This window comes from Macaca mulatta, chromosome 1 (genome assembly GCF_049350105.2).
Source record: "Macaca mulatta isolate MMU2019108-1 chromosome 1, T2T-MMU8v2.0, whole genome shotgun sequence".
NCBI classification, from domain to species: domain Eukaryota; kingdom Metazoa; phylum Chordata; class Mammalia; order Primates; family Cercopithecidae; genus Macaca; species Macaca mulatta.
The window spans coordinates 195606539-195626588 of NC_133406.1; the positions used below are offsets into that span (position 1 = coordinate 195606539).

At 53.0% G+C, this 20050-nt stretch overlaps 3 protein-coding genes across 17 annotated transcripts in view; 2 read left to right on the plus strand and 1 right to left on the minus strand.

Annotated features, from left to right (window-relative positions):
* ZSWIM5 (zinc finger SWIM-type containing 5) overlaps positions 1-4774 on the plus strand; it is a 194211-nt gene extending 189437 nt beyond the window's left edge. For all 6 annotated transcript variants that reach the window (XM_015138173.3, XM_077958846.1, XM_077958859.1 and 3 more), the window contains 3 exons: positions 385-548; positions 1028-1109; positions 1842-4774. In XM_015138173.3, the coding sequence (XP_014993659.2) occupies positions 385-548; positions 1028-1109; positions 1842-2704 (1109 nt within the window). In that variant the 3' untranslated portion in view covers positions 2705-4774. The remainder of the gene's footprint in view (positions 1-384; positions 549-1027; positions 1110-1841) is intronic.
* An 805-nt stretch (positions 4775-5579) lies between these two features.
* On the minus strand, positions 5580-8888 carry UROD (uroporphyrinogen decarboxylase). 4 transcript variants are annotated; one of them, XM_015138175.3, is made up of 10 exons: positions 8849-8888; positions 8120-8232; positions 7924-8003; positions 7785-7847; positions 7350-7547; positions 7066-7227; positions 6566-6703; positions 6314-6414; positions 6152-6218; positions 5580-5816 (listed from the first exon to the last, which is right to left on the minus strand). In XM_015138175.3, the coding sequence occupies exons 1-10, from the start codon at positions 8866-8868 to the stop codon at positions 5655-5657; spliced, it is 1104 nt and encodes a 367-aa protein (XP_014993661.1). In that variant the 5' UTR covers positions 8869-8888; the 3' UTR covers positions 5580-5654. The 4 variants fall into 4 exon arrangements, with proteins under 4 accessions (XP_014993661.1, XP_014993673.1, XP_077815797.1 ...); XM_015138187.3 differs by having other exon boundaries at positions 7350-7566; XM_077959671.1 differs by lacking the exon at positions 7785-7847.
* Positions 8889-10170: 1282 nt separating this feature from the next.
* On the plus strand, positions 10171-18892 carry HECTD3 (HECT domain E3 ubiquitin protein ligase 3). Of its 7 annotated transcripts, none has more exon segments than NM_001257654.1 (21): positions 10171-10621; positions 10804-10964; positions 11226-11318; positions 11398-11533; positions 11836-11951; positions 12037-12150; positions 12293-12375; positions 12815-12980; positions 13201-13282; positions 13919-14101; positions 14243-14295; positions 14457-14521; positions 14677-14780; positions 15339-15458; positions 15572-15661; positions 16649-16855; positions 17077-17206; positions 17325-17399; positions 17523-17604; positions 17719-17790; positions 17884-18892. In NM_001257654.1, coding segments are annotated over 21 exon segments (2586 nt in total). In that variant the 5' UTR covers positions 10171-10252; the 3' UTR covers positions 17969-18892.
* The last annotated feature ends 1158 nt before the right edge of the window (positions 18893-20050 follow it).

Sequence of the window (20050 nt, forward strand, 5' to 3'; positions counted from 1 at the left end):
CCAGGGAGCTGTAGTGAGAAGTCGACAGTGGGACTGGCATTCTTTTTTGGCAGTAATGTGGCTTTCTGTCTACTGTATAGCTCTGGAAATTCAAGTGTTCAAGAAAATTATTTCTGGTACTTAAAGATCCTGAGGGCAGAGGGTATTCAGTAGAGACAGATGAAAAGGTGGAGAGAATAGGACTCACATGGGGTCTGGAGAAGGGGGGAGCCTCAATGTGTTTAGTGGAGACAGCTTGATAACCCAGAAGGGGCGGTAGCATTCAGAAGCATTCAATGAATTAATAGCAGCCATTTCAACCACCTGTTGAACTACCTGTTGCGATCAGCTGACTGTTCAGTAAAACATTAAAATAGACCCTGCTCCTGCTCTTGGCATCTATAGGAGACACTTTGAGACTCCGAACAATTCTGGAAGCAATACAGAAGCACATTCATTCTTCCTCCCTCATCTTCAAACTGGCCCAAGATGCATTCAAGATTGCTACTCCCACTGACAGTAGTACTGACAGCACCCTGCTCAACGTTGCCCTGGAACTTGGGTTACAGGTATGGAAGAAGAGTGGGCCATCCTCAGTTTAGACTTCTGCCCTAGTGACACTTGGGAGAAGGTAAGATCTCTGGGAGACTGGGCATAGGCCAAGTCTGGCTCTTTCTTTGTGCCCAGAACACAAGTTCTAGACAAGGGAAAAGGCAAGGATTTCATAAATTGGGCTCCACTTTTAAGTTAAGGCCAGAAGCAAGATACAGCTTTAGGCTCCATGGGGTCCCTGTCTTCTGTCTACCTCCCCATTTCTGCAAGTCAAGTAAGGTATGATAATAAGGACTTTGCTGCACATCATCAGAGAAGCCTCCTATCTGATTGGTGAGAGAGCTAGGAAAGAAATTAAACTGTATTTTATATTTATCAGGGGAAAGACCACTGTTTAAAGCACCAGAAAATATTTGTTGCATAAATGAATGGCAAGGGGAGGGAGAGGTCACAACAGTTAGGCATAGCCCACTGGAAAGGCCTCTTTTGTGCCCAGGTGATGCGGATGACCTTATCAACCCTTAACTGGAGACGCAGGGAGATGGTACGATGGTTGGTGACCTGTGCTACAGAAGTGGGTGAGTCTCCCACCTCCCTCTACTCCCAGCGGAAAGGGGTTTCTAGGCCCTACTCTTGGGACAGGACAGTGAATCCTTAGAGCTCTCATATTCCTATTCCTGATGGCCTAAGAAAGGATGGGGCTGCTGGTAGGAGAAGGTAGCCTCTGTTCAGCCAGCCCAAGCCCTGTCCTCATTGCTTGAACCATATCCTGATGTCAGCAGCACTTGATTCTCTCATCAGAGACATGTCTAAGAGAATGAATTTTCAGTTGTTACTCAAGTGCTCCCTTCGGAGGTAGTGGGCCCAGTGGTTTGGTCCCCATCCCTGTCCATGCTTGTGAAAAACCCCAGACAACTTGGAGGCTCAGGACCCTTTCTAAAGCCCAAAGCCCCAGCACAAGACTCTACCCTGAGAGGCCCCACTTCAGCTAGAACCCCTGGCAGATCTGCAACCCATGCCTCAGGGCAAGCAAACCCCAGGCTGTACTGTCCCATCCTTGTGAGGGGTCAAGAGCACCTGCAGAAACCTTCAACCCTCTAACCTGGGGAAAGAAGGGATAGAAAGAGACCCCAAACAGGGTCTGGCCATCTGGGATGCTCCCCTTGCCCTGGTTTGCCTCATATCGTCTCAGGGTTGCTGAGGAGGGAGAACTCATCGCTGCAGGCCAAGTTCAAACCCCAAATGGTAATCTCGGTAGACCTGAATCAGGACCCAGATGGCCACGGCTGAGCTCAGGCTCTCCCTGACAGGTGTGCGGGCCCTGGTGAGCATCTTGCAGAGCTGGTACACACTCTTCACCCCTACTGAGGCTACTAGTATTGTAGCTGCCACAGCCGTATCCCACACCACTATCCTGCGCCTCAGTCTTGACTATCCACAGCGGGAGGAACTGGCTAGCTGTGCTCGCACACTGGCCCTACAGTGTGCTATGAAGGATCCACAGAGCTGTGCCCTGTCAGCCCTTACCCTCTGTGAGAAAGACCACATCGCCTTTGAGGCAGCCTATCAGATTGCCATTGATGCTGCTGCTGGTGGCATGACCCATTCGCAGCTGTTCACCATCGCCCGCTACATGGAGCTCCGTGGCTACCCGCTCCGTGCCTTCAAGCTGGCCTCACTGGCCATGAGCCATCTTAACCTGGCCTACAACCAGGATACTCATCCCGCCATCAATGATGTGCTCTGGGCTTGTGCTCTCAGCCACTCTCTGGGCAAGAATGAGCTGGCAGCTCTCATCCCCCTGGTGGTGAAGAGTGTGCACTGTGCCACAGTGCTTTCAGACATCTTACGACGCTGCACAGTGACTGCACCTGGCCTGGCGGGCATCCCAGGCCGCCGCAGCTCTGGAAAGCTCATGTCCACTGACAAAGCTCCATTGCGCCAGTTGTTAGATGCCACCATCAATGCCTATATCAACACTACACACTCACGCCTAACACACATCAGCCCTCGCCACTATGGAGAGTTCATTGAGTTTCTAAGCAAGGCTCGGGAGACCTTCCTGCTGCCCCAGGATGGCCACCTGCAATTTGCCCAGTTCATCGACAACCTCAAACAGATCTACAAAGGCAAGAAAAAACTGATGCTGCTGGTGCGAGAGCGCTTTGGCTGAGAGAGCAGATAGCTCACCGCCAGGGCAGCCTGGGTTCCCAGGTAGTATCACGTCAGGCCAAGGACACTGAAACATTTGTCCACCCTGAGAGGACTCTGAGCACCTGTGGCTGAGGCCAAAGGACCACAGGGCTAAGGATGGGGAAAGTCTAACTCTAGTTGATATGCCTACCTTGGCAAGCTTCTCACTACAGCCTACTGTTCATGGAGGAGCTGGGCCCTGCAGATCGACCAGAAACCCCACAACATGCCACCTCATGTCCCTGTATCCAGCGTGTCCTGAGCATTGGCCCTGTCTCCCTTGGCAAACACAGAACACTGTTCCGTCTCAGGGATTGCTTAACCAGAGAAACAAACACATCTATGGGACTGTAAATACTATAGTATATGTGTTGCTAATTATTGTAAACTTACAACTATTTATCATTGTGGTTTTGATTTGATGGGCACTTGAAGTAGCTGTGGGTAGGAGGATATGCTTATTTTCTGAGGAGACTCACAACCATTTCTCAGGTTTCCCTTGCAGAGTGTATGCTGGTAGCAGTGGAAGAGTGGGGGTGCCAAGGAGAAAAATGGCCAGTTAGAATCAATCCCAAGTCTAGTCTATGCAGAATCCCCCACCTACAGACAGGGCATTTATAGCCCGGTGGTGAGTGAGGGACAGAGGCCAGGACTGGACTTAGACTTTTGCCTCACAAAACTATGAGGACATTGAAGCTCCTGCCTCACACAGCTTCTTCAGGAGCCTGCTGAACACCTGAGAAACAAGTGCAGGGAGAAGATGAAGGTCTGGGAAGCTGCTGAGTTCATAATATTCATCTACTCTGGTCACCTTTGTGTTAGAGAGTGTGTGGTTTCATCTATAATCGTGTGTGTGTATCTGTATGGCTAAGTACATGTGTCTATGTGCATAGATACATCTGTGCATGCCTGTCTGTATGTGCACATATATATTTATGTGTATGTGTCAGTTCTATGGCTGTGTACCTGTGTGAATATGTGCACACTGGACTGGGTTTCTACCTGAGGATATACACATTTTGCATACATGTGAGGATGCACATCTATGTGCAAATGCACTGTTTGTGCATATTTAGTGTGTATGTGTATCTGGGCACACATGAGTGCATGTGTATAAACATGTTTGTATCTGTGTGTATGCTTGTTATCCATGCGCCCGTGTCTTTATATGTGTAACTGAGCATATTTCTACATGTAGGGATGTCTGTGTATTCATGTTTGAGGATCTGCATGAATGTGTCCTTCCTTTTTGCCAAATTTCTCTTTGCTGTTCCTCTTAAATCTCTCTCACCAGCTAAACGTTTGTTCCCCATCTCTGTGCCGCCTCTATTCATTCTCTCACCAAACAAGCTTCTAAGCACCAATCTCCCTCTGCCATCAGATTGGCTGCTTTAGCTCCACAGTTCTCTTCTCACCCCATACTTGCTTTCTTCCCCTGCCTTTCTACCTCAAGCTTCCTCTGCCTGCTTTTGTCACAGTCTCATTGCTCGCTGACTTGGAGGCTAGGGCTGGTCTGCTCTTAGCCTCTCCCTTCCTAATTTCTAGCCCTAGTGGGCAGCCCTGTCTTAGCCCTGGCTGACCTCCACAGTGTATCATGTTCCTGCTACCTTCCTGACCTCTATGCTCGGCCTGGAATTGTTACAGGAGGTAGCAAAGGCATTCAGAAGAGTCAGTTGGATACCAGTGTCTTGGTGTTTACTGTTTCATATCTTAGTTCCTGAGTTAGGGGTGGGGTGTGATAGGGAAGGGGTGGTATAGCTAGAATGTGAACTAAGAACTTCTCCATCTGCTTTACTTTTTATTTGACAAACTGTCACTTTTTTTACTCCAAACTGACGAAGAAGTTGTATTTGCCGTTTGTGGCTACTCAAGTCTTACTGTCCAGCCAAGGGCCCCTACGTCTCAGCCCAATGGGTTGGTTAAAAAAAAGAGAGAAGCCACTCTCATTCTGTATCACAGTTGCCCTTTTTTAGCAAGTGTGTGAACTCACAGTGCTTTTCTATGAATAAATCATGGATCACATAAACGATCATTTTTCTAAAAGCAGAAATTGTGTTCCTTCATTAAATGAAACCCATCTCTACCTTCTGCATTGCCCTGGCTGGGCCGGGGAGCTGGTTCAGCCTACAGCACAGTGGGCTCCTAGTGGTCCAAGGAGATGCAGAATGACAGATAAAGAATTTCTTGCCATACCAGACCCTTCTCCAGAGCTTACAGACACCTCAGAGCCTTGTCCTGGGAAGCAGGTACCACCAGGAAGGGTGGAAACACCAAGATCTTGAGAAAATTAAAGGGGATGCTCAGAAAATAATATAAAGCAACCTTGAGTGCCAGAGGGTCTTTTGGTTTCAGAGGACTTCTTGCCTTGATGATGGACTTGTCTAAAGCTCTAATCCTAAGCAACCTAGCTCTGAGCTTTGATGTCCTCCCTATATTTTGGTGTCAAAGCTGAGGGTCCCTCATGTTCTCCTTGCTCACCTAGACTCCATCTTCTTCCCCATGCCTCTCTGAAGTATTCTAACCCCTTCTGTGCCCCTTTTTGATGTATTATACTTCCCTTCCTCCCCAGACATAAAGCCCTATCAATTTAGCCTTTGTATACTGTGAGGACCCCACCCATTTTTCTGCAAATGTCACAACCTGAACTGCTACGAAAGCTCTACCCTACCCCATGTAGTTCTGGGACTTAGGTAAGATAGGAGTGAGAATCCTTCAGTGCTCTGGTACATATTCAGTGATACCTAACCCCTATGACTTGTGAAGAGGACATAGAGAGGGTTCCCAGGGAAGGAGCAGAAGCTAAGAAGAACTGAGGATATGGGCACACATCTTTCACAAACAAAACTACACAACAGTTCAACACTGAAACTTTTATTGTCCTGGAAATGATCAATCATCTGTTAGTGGTACTTGAGGGTAAACGTGTACACTCAGTTCTGTCGAAGCAGACGTGAGTGTTTATGCACAGCATCCACAAAGGCACCCACATGTTCTGGGTCCATGTCAGGATAAAGCCCATGGCCCAGGTTGGCAATGTAGCGCTGTGGCCCAAAGTCATCCAGCATCTGCTTCACCAGCTGCCCAATCTCCTCCTGGGGGACCAACAGGGCACTGGCTACAGGAGGACCAGCAAGCTTCTGTCCTCCCTACATATACTAGTGACAAACACATATGTAGGTATGCTTCTACTCAGTGTTAACTCATTCAGTCATTCAATAAAATTTATCAGATCCCTAGTCTGGACATGAAGCATAAATACAAATGAACAACAGCAACAAAAAGTCCGGTCTTCCTAGGGCTTATGTTGTACATACAGAGTAGAAGAGAAGGACAGACAGACATTTAAAAAAGAAAAGCACACAGAATAATACAACCACAGCCACAGGAGTGCACCGTAACAGATACACAGAGGGGCCCTGTCTGTTACCTCTGATGCATACAGGGCACAGGGGTCCAGGTTGCCCTGCAATGTCACCGTCTTCCCCACACACTCCCTGGAAGCAAAGCCAGCGCCACGTTCTGGTAACTGCATACGTGGCAGCTCCACACCCCCACCTCAACCTCAAGGCCTCACCCTTCCATAGCTTACCGGGCTTTCTTTGGGGCCACTGTCCAGTCAAGCCCAACCACCTCATAGCCAGCCTGGGACAGCTCCTCCAGGGCAAAATGCCCATCCTTAGCAAAGATGATCTGGAAAAAAAGCAGATCTTAGGCTACAGAGGGCCTTGCTAATCTTTCTTGACTGTACTTCTGCTGCCCTCCAGTGGTCACTCCAGTCCATGCAGGACTTAGCCTGAAAGCTCCACAGGCCCACCTTCACTCAACCCATCCCAATCCTCACCATGGGCACTGGTGCCAGGCCTGCCTCCCGCAACCTGGCCTTCACTCGCTTGGCCACATCACGGATGTAGGGCAGTGCAAACTTGTTGAAGAGCTGTGGGCCAAGATGCCCTGCATGGGACTCAAACAGCTGCAATGCCTAGTTAGGGTATGGTGAAGACAAATATGTAACAAAGAGGAAGCTCCCCCCACATACAAAATCCACCTCAATTTTCCCCAAATGACTTCAATCCCTGATACTGCCTGACCCTATAAATCCAGTAATTAAAAAAAAAAAGTTTTACTTTCTCCAGATCCCAGCACTAGCTTTGGTCTCTGAATACTCAGAGCATTAAGCCCCACTGCCAGTGTCAGGATGGGCTTGGCTGCTCAGCTAGATCACTGGAGGCCAAGGTTCTTTCATCCCTGGCATTAAGACCCCTGCCCTCTCAGGTTTAGGACACTTGCTTCTCGTCCTTACAGACCAAATCTCAGCCTATTTCTCTCTCTCTCAGGACTCACCTGGGCACCAGCCGCCACTTGTCCTACCAGATATGGGACCAGAGCATCAGTGAGGATGCGAAGCAGCTGGTGACTAGCCTGAGGTCTCTGATAGAGCCAGCGCTTGGCCTGAGCCATGGTGCTTGAGCCACCACCCTCAACCATGTATGTCATCAGGGTCCACTACAGAAGGATAGAAAGATGGTGTCACATGTACAGAAGCCAGACTGACCCTTCCTTTGTCTACCCCAGACCTGCCAGAGTGATTTTCCCACGCCGCCAGTCCCTGCCCTGTCCCACATTACTGGGGCACCAGCAAAGCCAATCAGCGGCACACGTCCAGCCAGTCGTTGTCGGGTAAGGGTGATGGCTTGGAACACATAGCCTAGCTCAGAGGCTACCACTGCTGGATCCCGTAGGCGTTCTAGGTCCTGCTCTTCTCTTAGTGGCTCTGGGAAGCTGGGTCCTTTGCCAGGTACCATGGTCACCTCCATGCCCAGTGCCTGGAGGGGGAGAAAACATCTGGGTTCCCAAAATGGAATCCAGGAGGAAAGGTTCTGTTCAGCTCATTCCAGAAGGAAGGAAAAGGAGAATAAAACTGCCAAACTCCATCTCTTTCAACCTTAGTTTTTCCCTCGATCCAGTTAGGATAAGTGCTTATTGTAAACCTTGACTGGACTGATAGAAGGATTTTCAAGGGGTCCTTGGATTATATTCCAGGATCAGATTTGAGTAGGTACCTGGGGTACAACAAGGATGTCGGAGAAAATGATGGCAGCATCCAGAGGGAAGCGACGCAGTGGCTGTAGGAAACAGGAGACGGGTTGCTAGGTGGCAGACTGAAGGCATAAATCTTTCCCTCTTTTGTGCACCCCTCACCTGCAGAGTCAGTTCACAGCAGGCCTCAGGAGAGCGACAAGTGCTGAAAAAGTCCTGGGCAGCCCGGGTTTCCCTAAACTCTGCATACAGAGGGAAGACGGGGCTTAGCCTTGAGGCCCTCCAGAGCCCTCCCCTGCCCCTTGAAAACTTTTCGCCTTCCGGAGTTTTATCTAGATTTCCAGGGCCTGACTCTTACCTGGTAAGTAACGGCCTGCCTGGCGCATGCACCAAACGGGAGTGTAGTCTGTTTCCTCTCCCCAGGCTGCTCGCAGGAATGTGTCATTCTTCAGCTCCGGAAAACCCTGAGGTCTGGTAATCAGGTGGGGGTAGGGGTAGGTGTCAGTATGCTAGGCTGGAGGTTGGGTAAAGTGCGGATTCATAAGGCTGATTTAGTCGAGGACCGCTATCTACCTCCTCCAGGCCAGCTCCCAAACCCTGGCTTTCCGCCCGTTCCGCCGCCTCTCTGCCTATCAGGTGGTGCACAAACTCTAGAAGGGCCCGCCCTGGGGCCTCTTCCCTCCACTTAGTCCCTACTCTCCCAAGCTCGAAGCAACTAGAGGGACTAGGGGGAGGAAATAAGGCCCAGGAAGGATAGTTTGGGGGTCTTCGGACTACGGAGTCTCAGAAACGGGAATGTCACTGGGCTGGTTCAGAGGCTGAGAGATCCCCAGGCTGGGGGATAAAGAGGGATGAGAGTTGATGGTCCCAGAATAGAGATCCTGGTTGGAAATCCTGAGGCATCCCTTGAATTAAGGCCCCTGGGATGAACGTCTCAAAAATCCATGGTTTTAGGATTCAGGATCCCAGCTAACAGAGTCCAGGTTGAGAGATCTCCAAGGTGGGGAAAGGGGAGTACAGGGATAGAGTCCTGAGTTGGAAGACTCAGAAGCTCAACTAGCCACACCGCGTGCTCTGGAGAACTCACCCCAACCCGTTCGCTTCCATGGTCAGCTGTCTGTAACTGCGAGCTCAATTCGCAAGTTAACCTGAATGTGAGCCTGCCCCCACCCCGTCCAGGCTCCGCCCCTTTCTGTAGGGAATCAAGGGCGTCGCCATGTTGAAGATCACATGATCAGACTCCCGCGACAGCTCCAGGGCTGCCCTGGCTGCTGCCCGTAGGACCCCTACCTTTTTTCACCGTAAAGTCCGCTGTAGCGACGCAACAACAAACGCTGAAAAGAGAACTCCGCTGTAACTGTATGTTACGGTGACATGAGGAATTTGTTCTCATCTGACGGTCTGGGTATCCGGAGGCTTGGCTCAAGTCCCACTCATGATTCTAATAGTCTTATTCAGCCAGGCATACTGAGGATGATGGAACCAGGCTGCTCAGGAAACTGAAATCGTCATATACTTACATTACCTACTAAGAGCCTGGACCTACAGTAGGTGTAGAGGTTAGCTCTGCTCAAGACAGCCCCGGTCTTTAAGAAGCTATAAGACTGGGAAAACAGAAATCAGTAATCACATTAAAATGAATAACGATTACCAGTGTCCTTGGGATTAGGAGTGACAAACAGAACCCGAATGACTCAAGACTCCTGTCAGTGGCAGGGGAAGGAGCCATTGTCTCAAACATTTTAGTCACACCACCTATAGGATAGGGAGTCGGCCGGGCGCGGTGGCTCAAGCCTGTAATCCCAGCACTTTGGGAGGCCGAGACGGGCGGATCATGAGGTCGGGAGATCGAGACCATCCTGGCTAACACAGTGAAACCCCGTCTCTACTAAAAAATACAAAAAACTAGCCGGGCGAGGTGGCGGGCGCCTGTAGTCCCAGCTACTCGGGAGGCTGAGGCAGGAGAATGGCGTGAACCCGGGAGGCGGAGCTTGTAGTGAGCCGAGATCAGGCCACTGCACTCCAGCCTGGGCGACAGAGCAAGACTCCGTCTCAAAAAAAAAAAAAAAAAAAAAAAAAAAAAGGATAGGGAGTCCAGCAAATTCGTTGGGAGTGGGAGGAAAAAGAGCAGGCCGAAGAACCAGAAAAATGTTGGCAATGATCCAGGCCAGATAGAACGGTTATTGAATGAGGGTAGTAGCAGTAGAGATAAAATGGTAGTAGCAAGGAAATGGAGAGAAGGAGATTGATCAGGTAGAAATCACCAATCTTGGGTTTGGTCGGCTGGGTTAGGGTGGCACAGAGGTAGGTAATATGATTGGGTGTAGGAGTACACAGTGCAATACGGTGAGCGCTGGGTGCGCTTAGTCCAGAACATACGGCGAAGGCTGGCCAAAGGCGGGGCAGGGCGTGGTGGGAAGCTCCGTCCGCGGTCGCGCCAGCTGTTCACCGGGTAGGATCGCCCTTAGGCGCTCACCTCCGCCACTTAGCCATGGCGGGTCCTGGCCCGGGCGCGGTGCTGGAGTCCCCGCGGCAGCTGCTGGGCCGCGTGCGCTTCTTGGCGGAGGCAGCGCGGAGCCTCCGCGCTGGGCGGCCGCTGCCGGCAGCGCTGGCTTTCGTGCCGCAAGAGGTGCTCTACAAGCTTTACAAGGACCCGGCAGGACCGTCGCGCGTGCTCCTGCCCGTGTGGGAGGCAGAGGGCCTGGGGTTGCGTGTGGGCGCCGCAGGCCCAGCCCCCGGAACCGGCTCCGGGCCCCTCCGCGCCGCCCGCGACAGCATCGAGCTCCGGCGCGGCGCCTGCGTGCGCACCACGGGCGAGGAGCTGTGCAACGGCCACGGGCTCTGGGTGAAGCTGACAAAGGTGAGCTCTTCCCCACCCAGGACCAGGTAAAAGACCCCCGGGGCCAGAGAAACCTCTGGCTGTTTCCCTTTCCTCCCCTGTATTGAGTTGGCATTGCGTTCGGTGCCCTTTGCCCTGGGCTGGGTAGGACAGGCGGCTGGGCAGTTCCCTGACGGCTGTCCCCATCCGGCGCGTCCCGGCAGGAGCAGCTGGCAGAGCACCTGGGCGACTGCGGGCTGCAGGAAGGCTGGCTGCTGGTGTGCCGCCCGGCGGAGGGCGGAGCCCGCCTGGTACCCATCGACACTCCCAACCACCTCCAGCGGCAGCAGCAGCTCTTTGGCGTGGATTATCGGCCGGTGCTCAGGTCCTGCACTTGAAGGAGCGGGGCTTGCTGTCCGAAGGCCAGGCCAGGACGGCTTGGGAACACTTCAGCCGCACCCTGGGGTGGGTGGGATACTGGAGTGGAGGCAGGGTTAAGAACAGGAAGGGGCGGGACATGAAGGGGGCTCGGGTGGGGCGTCTGGAGACCGGGAGATAGAGCCCAGGAGAAGGCTACACGGCATGGAGGTAGTGTCCTGCTGCCCGCTGATGTCTCCCTTTCCCACTCCCTACTCTGTGCCCACAGGTGGGAACAGGTGGTGGACCTGACATACTCACATCGCCTGGGATCGAGACCTCAGCCAGCAGAGGCATACGCAGAAGCTGTACAAAGGCTACTGTGAGTGAGCTGGAATGGGGTGGGGAGGAAGGAGCTCTGCGTCTGGGCCCAGTCTAATTAGGGGCTTGGGGTTGCTTAGCTATGTACCCCCGACATGGACCTACGAGTGCGACGAGGACCTGATCCACTTCTTGTATGACCACCTGGGCAAGGAGGATGAGAACCTGGGTAGCGTGAAGCAGTATGTGGAGAGCATAGACGTTTCCTCCTACACGGTGGGTGCTGGGGCTCCTCCCACCCCAGGCAAGATATAGTCACACCCCTCAAGGCTAGATCCAGAAAGAACCCCCACCTCCAGGCCAGGACCAAAACAGGGTCCCCACGGGCCACACTCACTTCAGCTCCCTATCTTGGAAGTCTGTAGGAACCCCTACATACCCAGCGGCCCCCTATCCCATACCAGTTGCCTGTTAGCCCAGCTTCACTCTGCTTTCTCTCTGGTCCTCCTGGTCCAGAGCACAAGCCCAGCTCAGCGAGGGAGGGTAACTACTGACTCCACCTCTCTGCCCCTCCCCAGGAGGAGTTCAATGTATCCTGCCTGACAGACAGCAATGCCGATACCTACTGGGAGAGCGATGGGTCCCAGTGCCAGCACTGGGTACGGCTTACCATGAAGAAGGGCACCATTGTCAAGTAAGTAGGCTCTGGGCAGGACAGGATGGGTGAGCCACATTCCTGTGGGTTCACAAAGACTCATGTTCACACTCTGACCTTTCAGGAAGCTGCTACTTACAGTAGATACCACAGATGACAACTTTATGCCAAAGCGGGTGGTGGTCTATGGGGGCGAAGGGGACAACCTGAAGAAGCTGAGTGACGTGAGCATTGACGAGTGAGCACACTGGCCTGGGGAGGGAAGTAGGGTGTGTTCCAAGCCTAGCCCAGCTTGGAAGCCTAAGTTTGAGTGAGACTCCAGCAGTCTCTGAAGGCCTGAGGCAGGAGGTATCCGAAGTGCCTCACACTCGTCTCCTCAGGACCCTGATTGGTGATGTCTGTGTCCTGGAGGACATGACTGTCCACCTCCCGATCATCGAGATCCGCATCGTGGAGTGCCGAGGTGAGGCTTAAGGCTCTAAGGAGGGAAAGAGAGCCCGATGTGGAGATGGGGCAGACAGACAGTGAGTGTGGAGAGAAGAGGATAGGCTTGGAGTTGGGGTGAAGGTGATGCTGAACTAACTCTGAGATTTGGAGCTTTGGGGCCTGAGCAGCTGGGATGTGCCAGGTATAGGCCTGCCTTAAAGCCATACAGGTGGTTGGGCTCACCTGGAAAAGGAACTGAGTTGGGACCCTCAGGCATGCCAGCATTATAGTGGAAGACGGAGGAATCAGCAGGAATAGATAAATCAGAGTCAGGTGATAGAAGGTGATCCCGAAGGTCCCAAGTTTCTAGGGTTAAGGGTGACAAAAGGCTGAGCGTTCAAGGAGCCATTCCTAGGTGTGAGGGCCGAGGAGCCAGCAGGTGCCGTAAATGACCTCACTCTGACCCCTTTCCCCAGATGATGGGATTGATGTTCGTCTCCGAGGGGTCAAGATCAAGTCCTCTAGACAGCGGGAGCTAGGGTTGAATGCAGACCTGTTCCAGCCGACTAGTCTGGTGCGATACCCACGCCTGGAAGGCACCGACCCTGAAGTACTGTACCGCAGAGCTGTCCTCCTGCAGAGGTGGCTGTGGCCCTGGACCTGTGGGCCCTTCCCTTCCCCCAGCATTGAGCCTTGTGTGTCTGCATGGAGGAGGTTCCCAAGGTCTCATAGTATAAGCTGTTCAAGGGTCAGAGAAGCCCCCAGGTCCTGCCTTCTCCTGTCCCTGTATGTTGGGGAGTTGGGGGTCTTAAATGTATGCCAAACTCTTTAGCTGCAGTCAGTCTTTACCCACCCATGCCAGATTCATCAAGATCCTCGATAGTGTCTTGCACCACCTGGTACCTGCCTGGGACCACACACTGGGCACCTTCAGTGAGATTAAGGTGAGCCGTCCCACCCAGTGCTGGTCTCGGCAGTGCGTTCCCCCTTCCTGCTCATGTAGTTGTTCATGCCTTAGCAGAGTTCCTGAAACCTGCTCTAGGGCAAGACCTTTGCTGGGTCTGGGAACACAGGAAGAAAGCCAGAACAGATGGTCCAAATTTAGTGTTTGGGAGGCCGCTGCCCAGATGAGTGTGTGGAATACCCAAGAGCTATTGACAGCACAGGCAGGGCAGGTTGCGTGAAAGGTACATACCGGGAGTTAACAGCAGCTCAAGATGACTTGAGAAAAGTGTACAGGTAGGTGTGAGTATGACAGAGGGATGAGGGTGGGAGGATGTGGGCAGGAGGCAGGCCCTGGTTGCAGAGGGCCCTGTGGGCCAGGCTGTGAAGCAAGGACTTTGTCCCAGGATAGTGGAGCTATTGGAAAAGTAAGTAAGGTAATGACAGTATTAGAATTTTTTTGTTTTAGAAAGCTCTCCCTGGTGGCTGAACTAAGGAAGGGACTGGAGACAAGGACAGGAATGGACTAGACTTGGACTAAAATGGTGGAATTGGATACAGGCAGAGAGGAAAGTTCCAGAGCCTGGACAGAGGCTGACTGCCCACTCATTCCTGCTCTGGCCACTTCTCCTCACTAGCAAGTGAAGCAGTTCCTACTGCTGTCCCGCCAGCGGCCTGGCCTGGTGGCTCAGTGCCTGCGTGACTCAGAGAGCAGCAAGCCCAGCTTCATGCCACGCCTATACATCAACCGCCGCCTTGCCATGGAACACCGTGCCTGCCCCTCTCGAGACCCTGCCTGCAAGAATGCAGTCTTCACACAGGTCTGCACCACCTAGGGTCAGGCTGAGATAGGATCAGTGAAGGGCCAAGGGGACTAGGCCAAGAGGAACCTGAACAAGTTCTTGGGGCGAGTATGGGGCCAGGTCTTGCTTTCCTGTGACTCCTTTCCTCCTTGCCCCCAGGTATATGAAGGCCTCAAGCCCTCTGACAAATATGAAAAGCCCCTGGACTACAGGTATGGCATGAGAGTGAGGGACTTACTCGGGACACCTGTGTGTACACACAACTCCTCGAGGCACCCCTCGCCATGACTGCTTTTCCTAGGTGCTCTCTGGGCTGATGAATTGTGCTGCACCTGGCCCCGCACGATGACAAATTTGCCCACGTTTTTTGCAGGTGGCCCATGCGCTATGACCAGTGGTGGGAGTGTAAATTCATTGCAGAAGGCATCATTGACCAAGGTGAGGCCCTGAGGGAGGATCCCAAGGATCCTTCTTGCTGTCCTATTAAAGTGGTAGAGGCTTTTCACAAGCTAATGATGATGGGGGACCTATTCATTACCCCATTATGGGAGCTGGGCTCTTGAGTGCCCAGTTGAGGACATCTGTCATTTCAGGCGGTGGTTTCCGGGACAGCCTGGCAGATATGTCAGAAGAGCTGTGCCCTAGCTCAGCGGATACCCCCGTGCCTCTGCCCTTCTTTGTACGCACGGCCAACCAGGTAATCTCCGTTTCCATCTCTGCAGACCTCCCAGGTGCCAGCTTGAGCTAGAAAGGGGGCAGAGGAGGGGGCCGGGCGTGGTGGCTCACACCTGTAATCCTAGCACTTTGGGAGGCCAAGGCGGGCAGATCACGAGGTCAGGAGTTCAAGATCAGCCTGGCCGATGTAGTGAAACCCCATCTCTACTAAAAATACAAAAAAAATTAGCCGGGTGTGGTGGTACGTGCCTGTAGTTCCAGCTACTTGGGAGGCTAAGGCAGGCGACTCGCTTGAACCTGGGAGGTGGAGGTTACAGTGAGCCGAGATCGTACCACTGCACTCCAGCCTGGGTGACACAGTGAGACTCTGTCTCAAAAAAAAAAAAAATAGAAATGGGGCAGAGGAGGGACTGAGTTGCTCAGGGCAACATCTGGGCAGACAGGGAGAGGAGGAGCCACTGTACATTTGAAGGGATCATTTAGTGGAAAATGTTCCCAGTGGAAAATGTTCAGGGAAGTCTTCGGGCCAGGAAAGTAGGGTATGTCTCATGCTACACTGACAGCTCTGTCTCTGGGGCAGGGCAATGGCACTGGTGAGGCCCGGGACATGTATGTGCCCAACCCCTCCTGCCGAGACTTTGCCAAGTATGAATGGATTGGACAGCTGATGGGGGCTGCCCTTCGGGGCAAGGAGTTCCTGGTGAGTAGCCTTATCCACACCCCCATCTGATCAGCCCTGGCCCCTGCGAGGAAAGGCCAGCCAAATCTGGGCAGCTCAGGGTGAGAAGACAGTAGGGAGTATTTGTCACATAGGTCCTGGCCCTGCCTGGTTTTGTGTGGAAGCAGCTTTCTGGCGAAGAGGTGAGCTGGAGCAAGGACTTCCCAGCTGTGGACTCTGTGCTGGTGAGTAGGGCCTGGAACCAATGGTTCCTCTGCCTAGCCCCTAAAGGTTGGTCCTCCCTAAGGCTGTTCTGTACCGTGTTCTTTCACCACACACAAGATCCCTCTCCAATCCATCCACTCCCATGGCTTCAACTACTGTCTGTAGACTTGTGACCCCTAAAATCCTGACCTCTAGCCCCAGCCTCTCCTAAGCCTGGGGCCATATATGTATCTGCATCCTCAACGTTTGCCCCAAGGTCACATCTCAGGCTCAATGTATTCTTTATCTTCTCCCAAGACTGCTCCCCTCTAGGGCTCCTGCCTCAAAAGGACACCATGTCCCACTCCTCCCCATCCCAAAGCCCACAGGGCCATCCTTCACCCCTTCTTCTCCCTCACCCCCACATTCTTAAGTCTGTCTCTGTAATCTGTCTGCTTTTCCTATCTCACTACTATCTCCCTGCCTGGTTGAGGACACCTTTCCTCCTGAGCTAATCACTTACTGAAAAGCTGGTGTCCCTGTCTCCGTTCTTACCCATTTGGTCTCCATGCAGCCAGAATAATTCATTTCACTTTCCTTATTTAAACTCATTGGTGGCTCGGCCCTGGGCTTAGGATAGAATGCAGAAGCTGTAAAGGCCTTACATGAACTCTATATCTCCAGGCACTTGGTTCACATTCAGGCTCCAGCCAAATAGTTTCCTTAGGCCTTTTGCTCTTTCCAGCTTTCTCCAAGATGTTCTCTCCCCTAACTTCCCTTATAGCCCAGCCATTATTTGGGTCTCAGCTGAGACGCCATTTCCCACAGGATGCCTCCTCTGGCCTCCAAGGCTGGTTAGGTGTTGTCTTGATGCTTTTACAGCTCTTGTACTGACACCCTCATTCCCTGCTGCCTGCATGGTGACTGCCTTGCCTGGCTGTCTCTGCTTCCCTGTGAGCATCTTGTGGAAAGACAGGGACTGTCTCCACAGTGAAAAGGTTACTTCCCTGCCTCTCTTCAACCCCTAGGTGAAGCTCCTGGAAGTGATGGAAGGAATGGACAAGGAGACATTTGAGTTCAAGTTTGGGAAGGAACTAACATTCACCACTGTACTGAGTGACCAGCAGGTGGTGGAGCTGATCCCTGGGGGCGCAGGCATCATCGTGGGATATGGAGACCGTTCTCGTTTCATCCAGCTGGTCCAGAAGGCACGGCTAGAGGAGAGCAAGGAGCAGGTAGTACCCAGAGGCCAGTAGAACAGAGAGCTTTGGCCCCTTCTGAGCCCCAGCTCCTGGGACCCAGAGTGCAGCCTGTAGGCCACCAATACTCCAAGAACTCTGGCCCCCAGCATTCCTCGGTGCCACCTTTGTGCTGCTCAGAGGCTACAGTGATGCCCCCCAGTGTAAGGCAGGAGGTGTGACCTCTTCCCCAGCCAAGCCTTTTACCCACTCTCCAGGTGGCAGCTATGCAGGCAGGTCTGCTGAAGGTGGTGCCACAGGCTGTGCTGGACTTGCTGACCTGGCAAGAGTTGGAGAAGAAAGTGTGTGGGGATCCAGAGGTCACTGTGGATGCTCTGCGCAAGCTCAGTGAGTTCCCCAAGGCAAGGCAGGGCAGGGCAGCACAGCACAGCACAGCACAGGGGTTGGGGCTCAAGGACTGGGCAAGATGAGACCCAAGAATGAGTGCTGGCCTTGTCTCCACTAGCCCGGTTTGAGGACTTCGAGCCATCTGACTCGCGGGTGCAGTATTTCTGGGAGGCACTGAACAACTTCACCAACGGTCAGTGGAGGAGGGCAGGGTGACGCCTGGGTTTGGACTCTGTTGCTGGGATGCAGAGGCAGGGTAGAAGTTGTAGACCCTCCCTCACCATCCACGCGGGCACTGATTTCCTTCTCCCTCCAGAGGACCGGAGCCGCTTCCTGCGCTTTGTCACAGGCCGCAGCCGCCTGCCAGCACGAATCTACATCTATCCAGACAAGCTGGGGTGAGTGCTGGAGGGAGGCCCAAAGGTGCCACGGCCACTTGCTGTCCTCCCTCCCCACACACATACATGTGCCCCAACACATCTTCCTGACCTATGGTCCCTCAATGCCTCTAGCTACGAGACCACAGACGCGCTGCCCGAGTCTTCCACCTGCTCCAGCACCCTCTTCCTGCCACACTATGCCAGGTGGGTTTTTTCCTAGGCTCAAGTTGGGGCCCAGGGGAGCCCCATCACCCCTGGTAGTGATGGATGGATCTGACCAAGTCCCCATTCCCACAGCGCTAAGGTATGCGAGGAGAAGCTCCGCTATGCGGCCTACAACTGCGTGGCCATCGACACTGACATGAGCCCTTGGGAGGAGTGAGGTGTGCGCAGGCTGCAGGACCGTCAGGACAGCACGTGTCCCTCTTGGCCTTGCCCAGGGCGAAGACACCGTCCCCGCCCTGGTTTGGCTGACGTGCTCAGCAAAACCCCGTGTGGCCCGCTCCTGCGGGCAGCTGGCGTGGTCAGGTGAACACTAGTGGCCCAGCCCCGCAGACCCACAAGCCCTCCCCGTGCTGGGGCTTGCTTCCTGAGGTATTTCACCTCTTAAGAGGGAATCTTCCACAAGCCCAGCACAAGCTGCCAGGCCTGAGCTACTTGAAGGGGGCCATGTAGGTCCCCAACTCATGGACTTTGCCTCCATTTTCAGCTCCACCTTTTTTCTTCTATTTTCTCTCTGGCTTCCTTCAGCCATGACTCAAAACATAAAACACTGGAGGTTGGTGGAGGCCCCTCCCCAAGCAAGAAGCCTGGGATGGGCAGGGAGTGATAGCCAAACTCCTTGGTCACCTGCTCCAAGAAGGAAGCAGTAGCTGAGCCACCTGCCCTCGCATACTGCTCTTTTCCTCCTCTCCCTCCATACCAGAGATGTGGTGAGCTCTGTTCTTCTTCCAACCCAGTCTCAACACACAAAGTGCCACCAGCTTCCCTAACTCAGAACCCACATCCACTCAATGTGAACTCTTCACTACCAAGACCTCCCCATGTTCCTCACTTCTGCATCGCCTCCGGCCTGACTCCCTGTCTGCCCTTTCACCCCCGAGATTTTGCACAGGTTAAGGCCAGTTATGACCTTTTTGAAATCTGTAATAGCTCCCCTTTCCCCAACTCTAAAGCCTAGACCTTAAACCTGTTCCTAGAGCTATGCACACCCCTACCCGTTTACCATTCCTCCCTCAGGGCCTCCGTGACACTCCATGAAAAGAAGTTCTTGCATACCGGAAAGTTGAATAAATGGATGAGTTCATTCCTTCAGAATGTGTTTATTGGGCCCTGGGCTTAGGCACAGGGATCACAAAGAGAAATCGACTTTAGTGCCCTGCTTGGAGCCAAGAAGATGAATGTGAAGTGCAAGTAGAGGCTTCTCAGTGACAAACGTTGCACAGTTACATATCTGGGGCTGAGCAGGGACCTGGGACGTAAGGGCCCCACTGCCCAGAAAAGAGAAAACAAGCAAACAGGCTGGCCTGGCATTTTCTGGCACGGATATGGTGATTTGGAGGAAGGGAGTCCACTTCTGGAACCAAGCAAGCAAAAGAATTTGACATCATAGAAGACAGAGACCCGGGAGGGCTGACAGACCAGCCAGGTCAGGGTTGTTGACAGAAGTGGAGGCAGTAGCGTCTTTATTACCCTGCCCCCAACCCCGTGCAGTCTTTTTGTTTTTTGTTTGTTTGTTTGTTTGTTTGGGTCTCTGTTGCCTAGGCTCGTGTGCAGTGGTGGAATCACGGCTCACTCCAGCCTGGGCCTCCTGGGCTCCAGTGATCCTCCCACCTCAGCCTCCTGAGTAGCCGGGACCACAGGTATGCCACCGCTTCCAGGTAATTTTTTGCAGAGATGGGGGGTCTCCCTATGTTGAGCAGATGGTTCTTGAACTCCTGGCCTCAGGCATTCCTCCCACCTCAGCCTCCCAGAGTGCTAGGATTATAGGCCTGAGTAGTCTTCAAGAACAAGTACCTGGGGCCAGACACAGTGACTCACACCTGGAATTCCAGCACTTTGGGAGGCTGAGGTGGGCAGATCACTTGAGCCCAGGAGTTGGAGACCAGCCTGGCCAACATGGTGAAACCCTGTCTCTATTAAAAATACAAAAATGAGCAGGGCTTGGTGCGTGTCTGTGGTGCCAGTTACTTGGGAGACTGAGGTGGGAGGATCGCTTGAGCCCGGGAGGTGGAGGTTGCAGTGAGCCAATCATGCCACTGCACTCCAGCCTGGGCAACAGAGTGAGACCCTGTATCAAAAAAACAAAAAAAAGGTCAGGCGCTGTGGCTCATGCCTGTAATCCCAGCACTTTGGGAGGCCGAGATGGGCGGATCACAAGGTCAGGAGATCGAGACCATCCTGGCTAACATGGTGAAACCCCGTCTCTACTAAAAATACAAAAAAAATCAGCCAGGCATGGTGG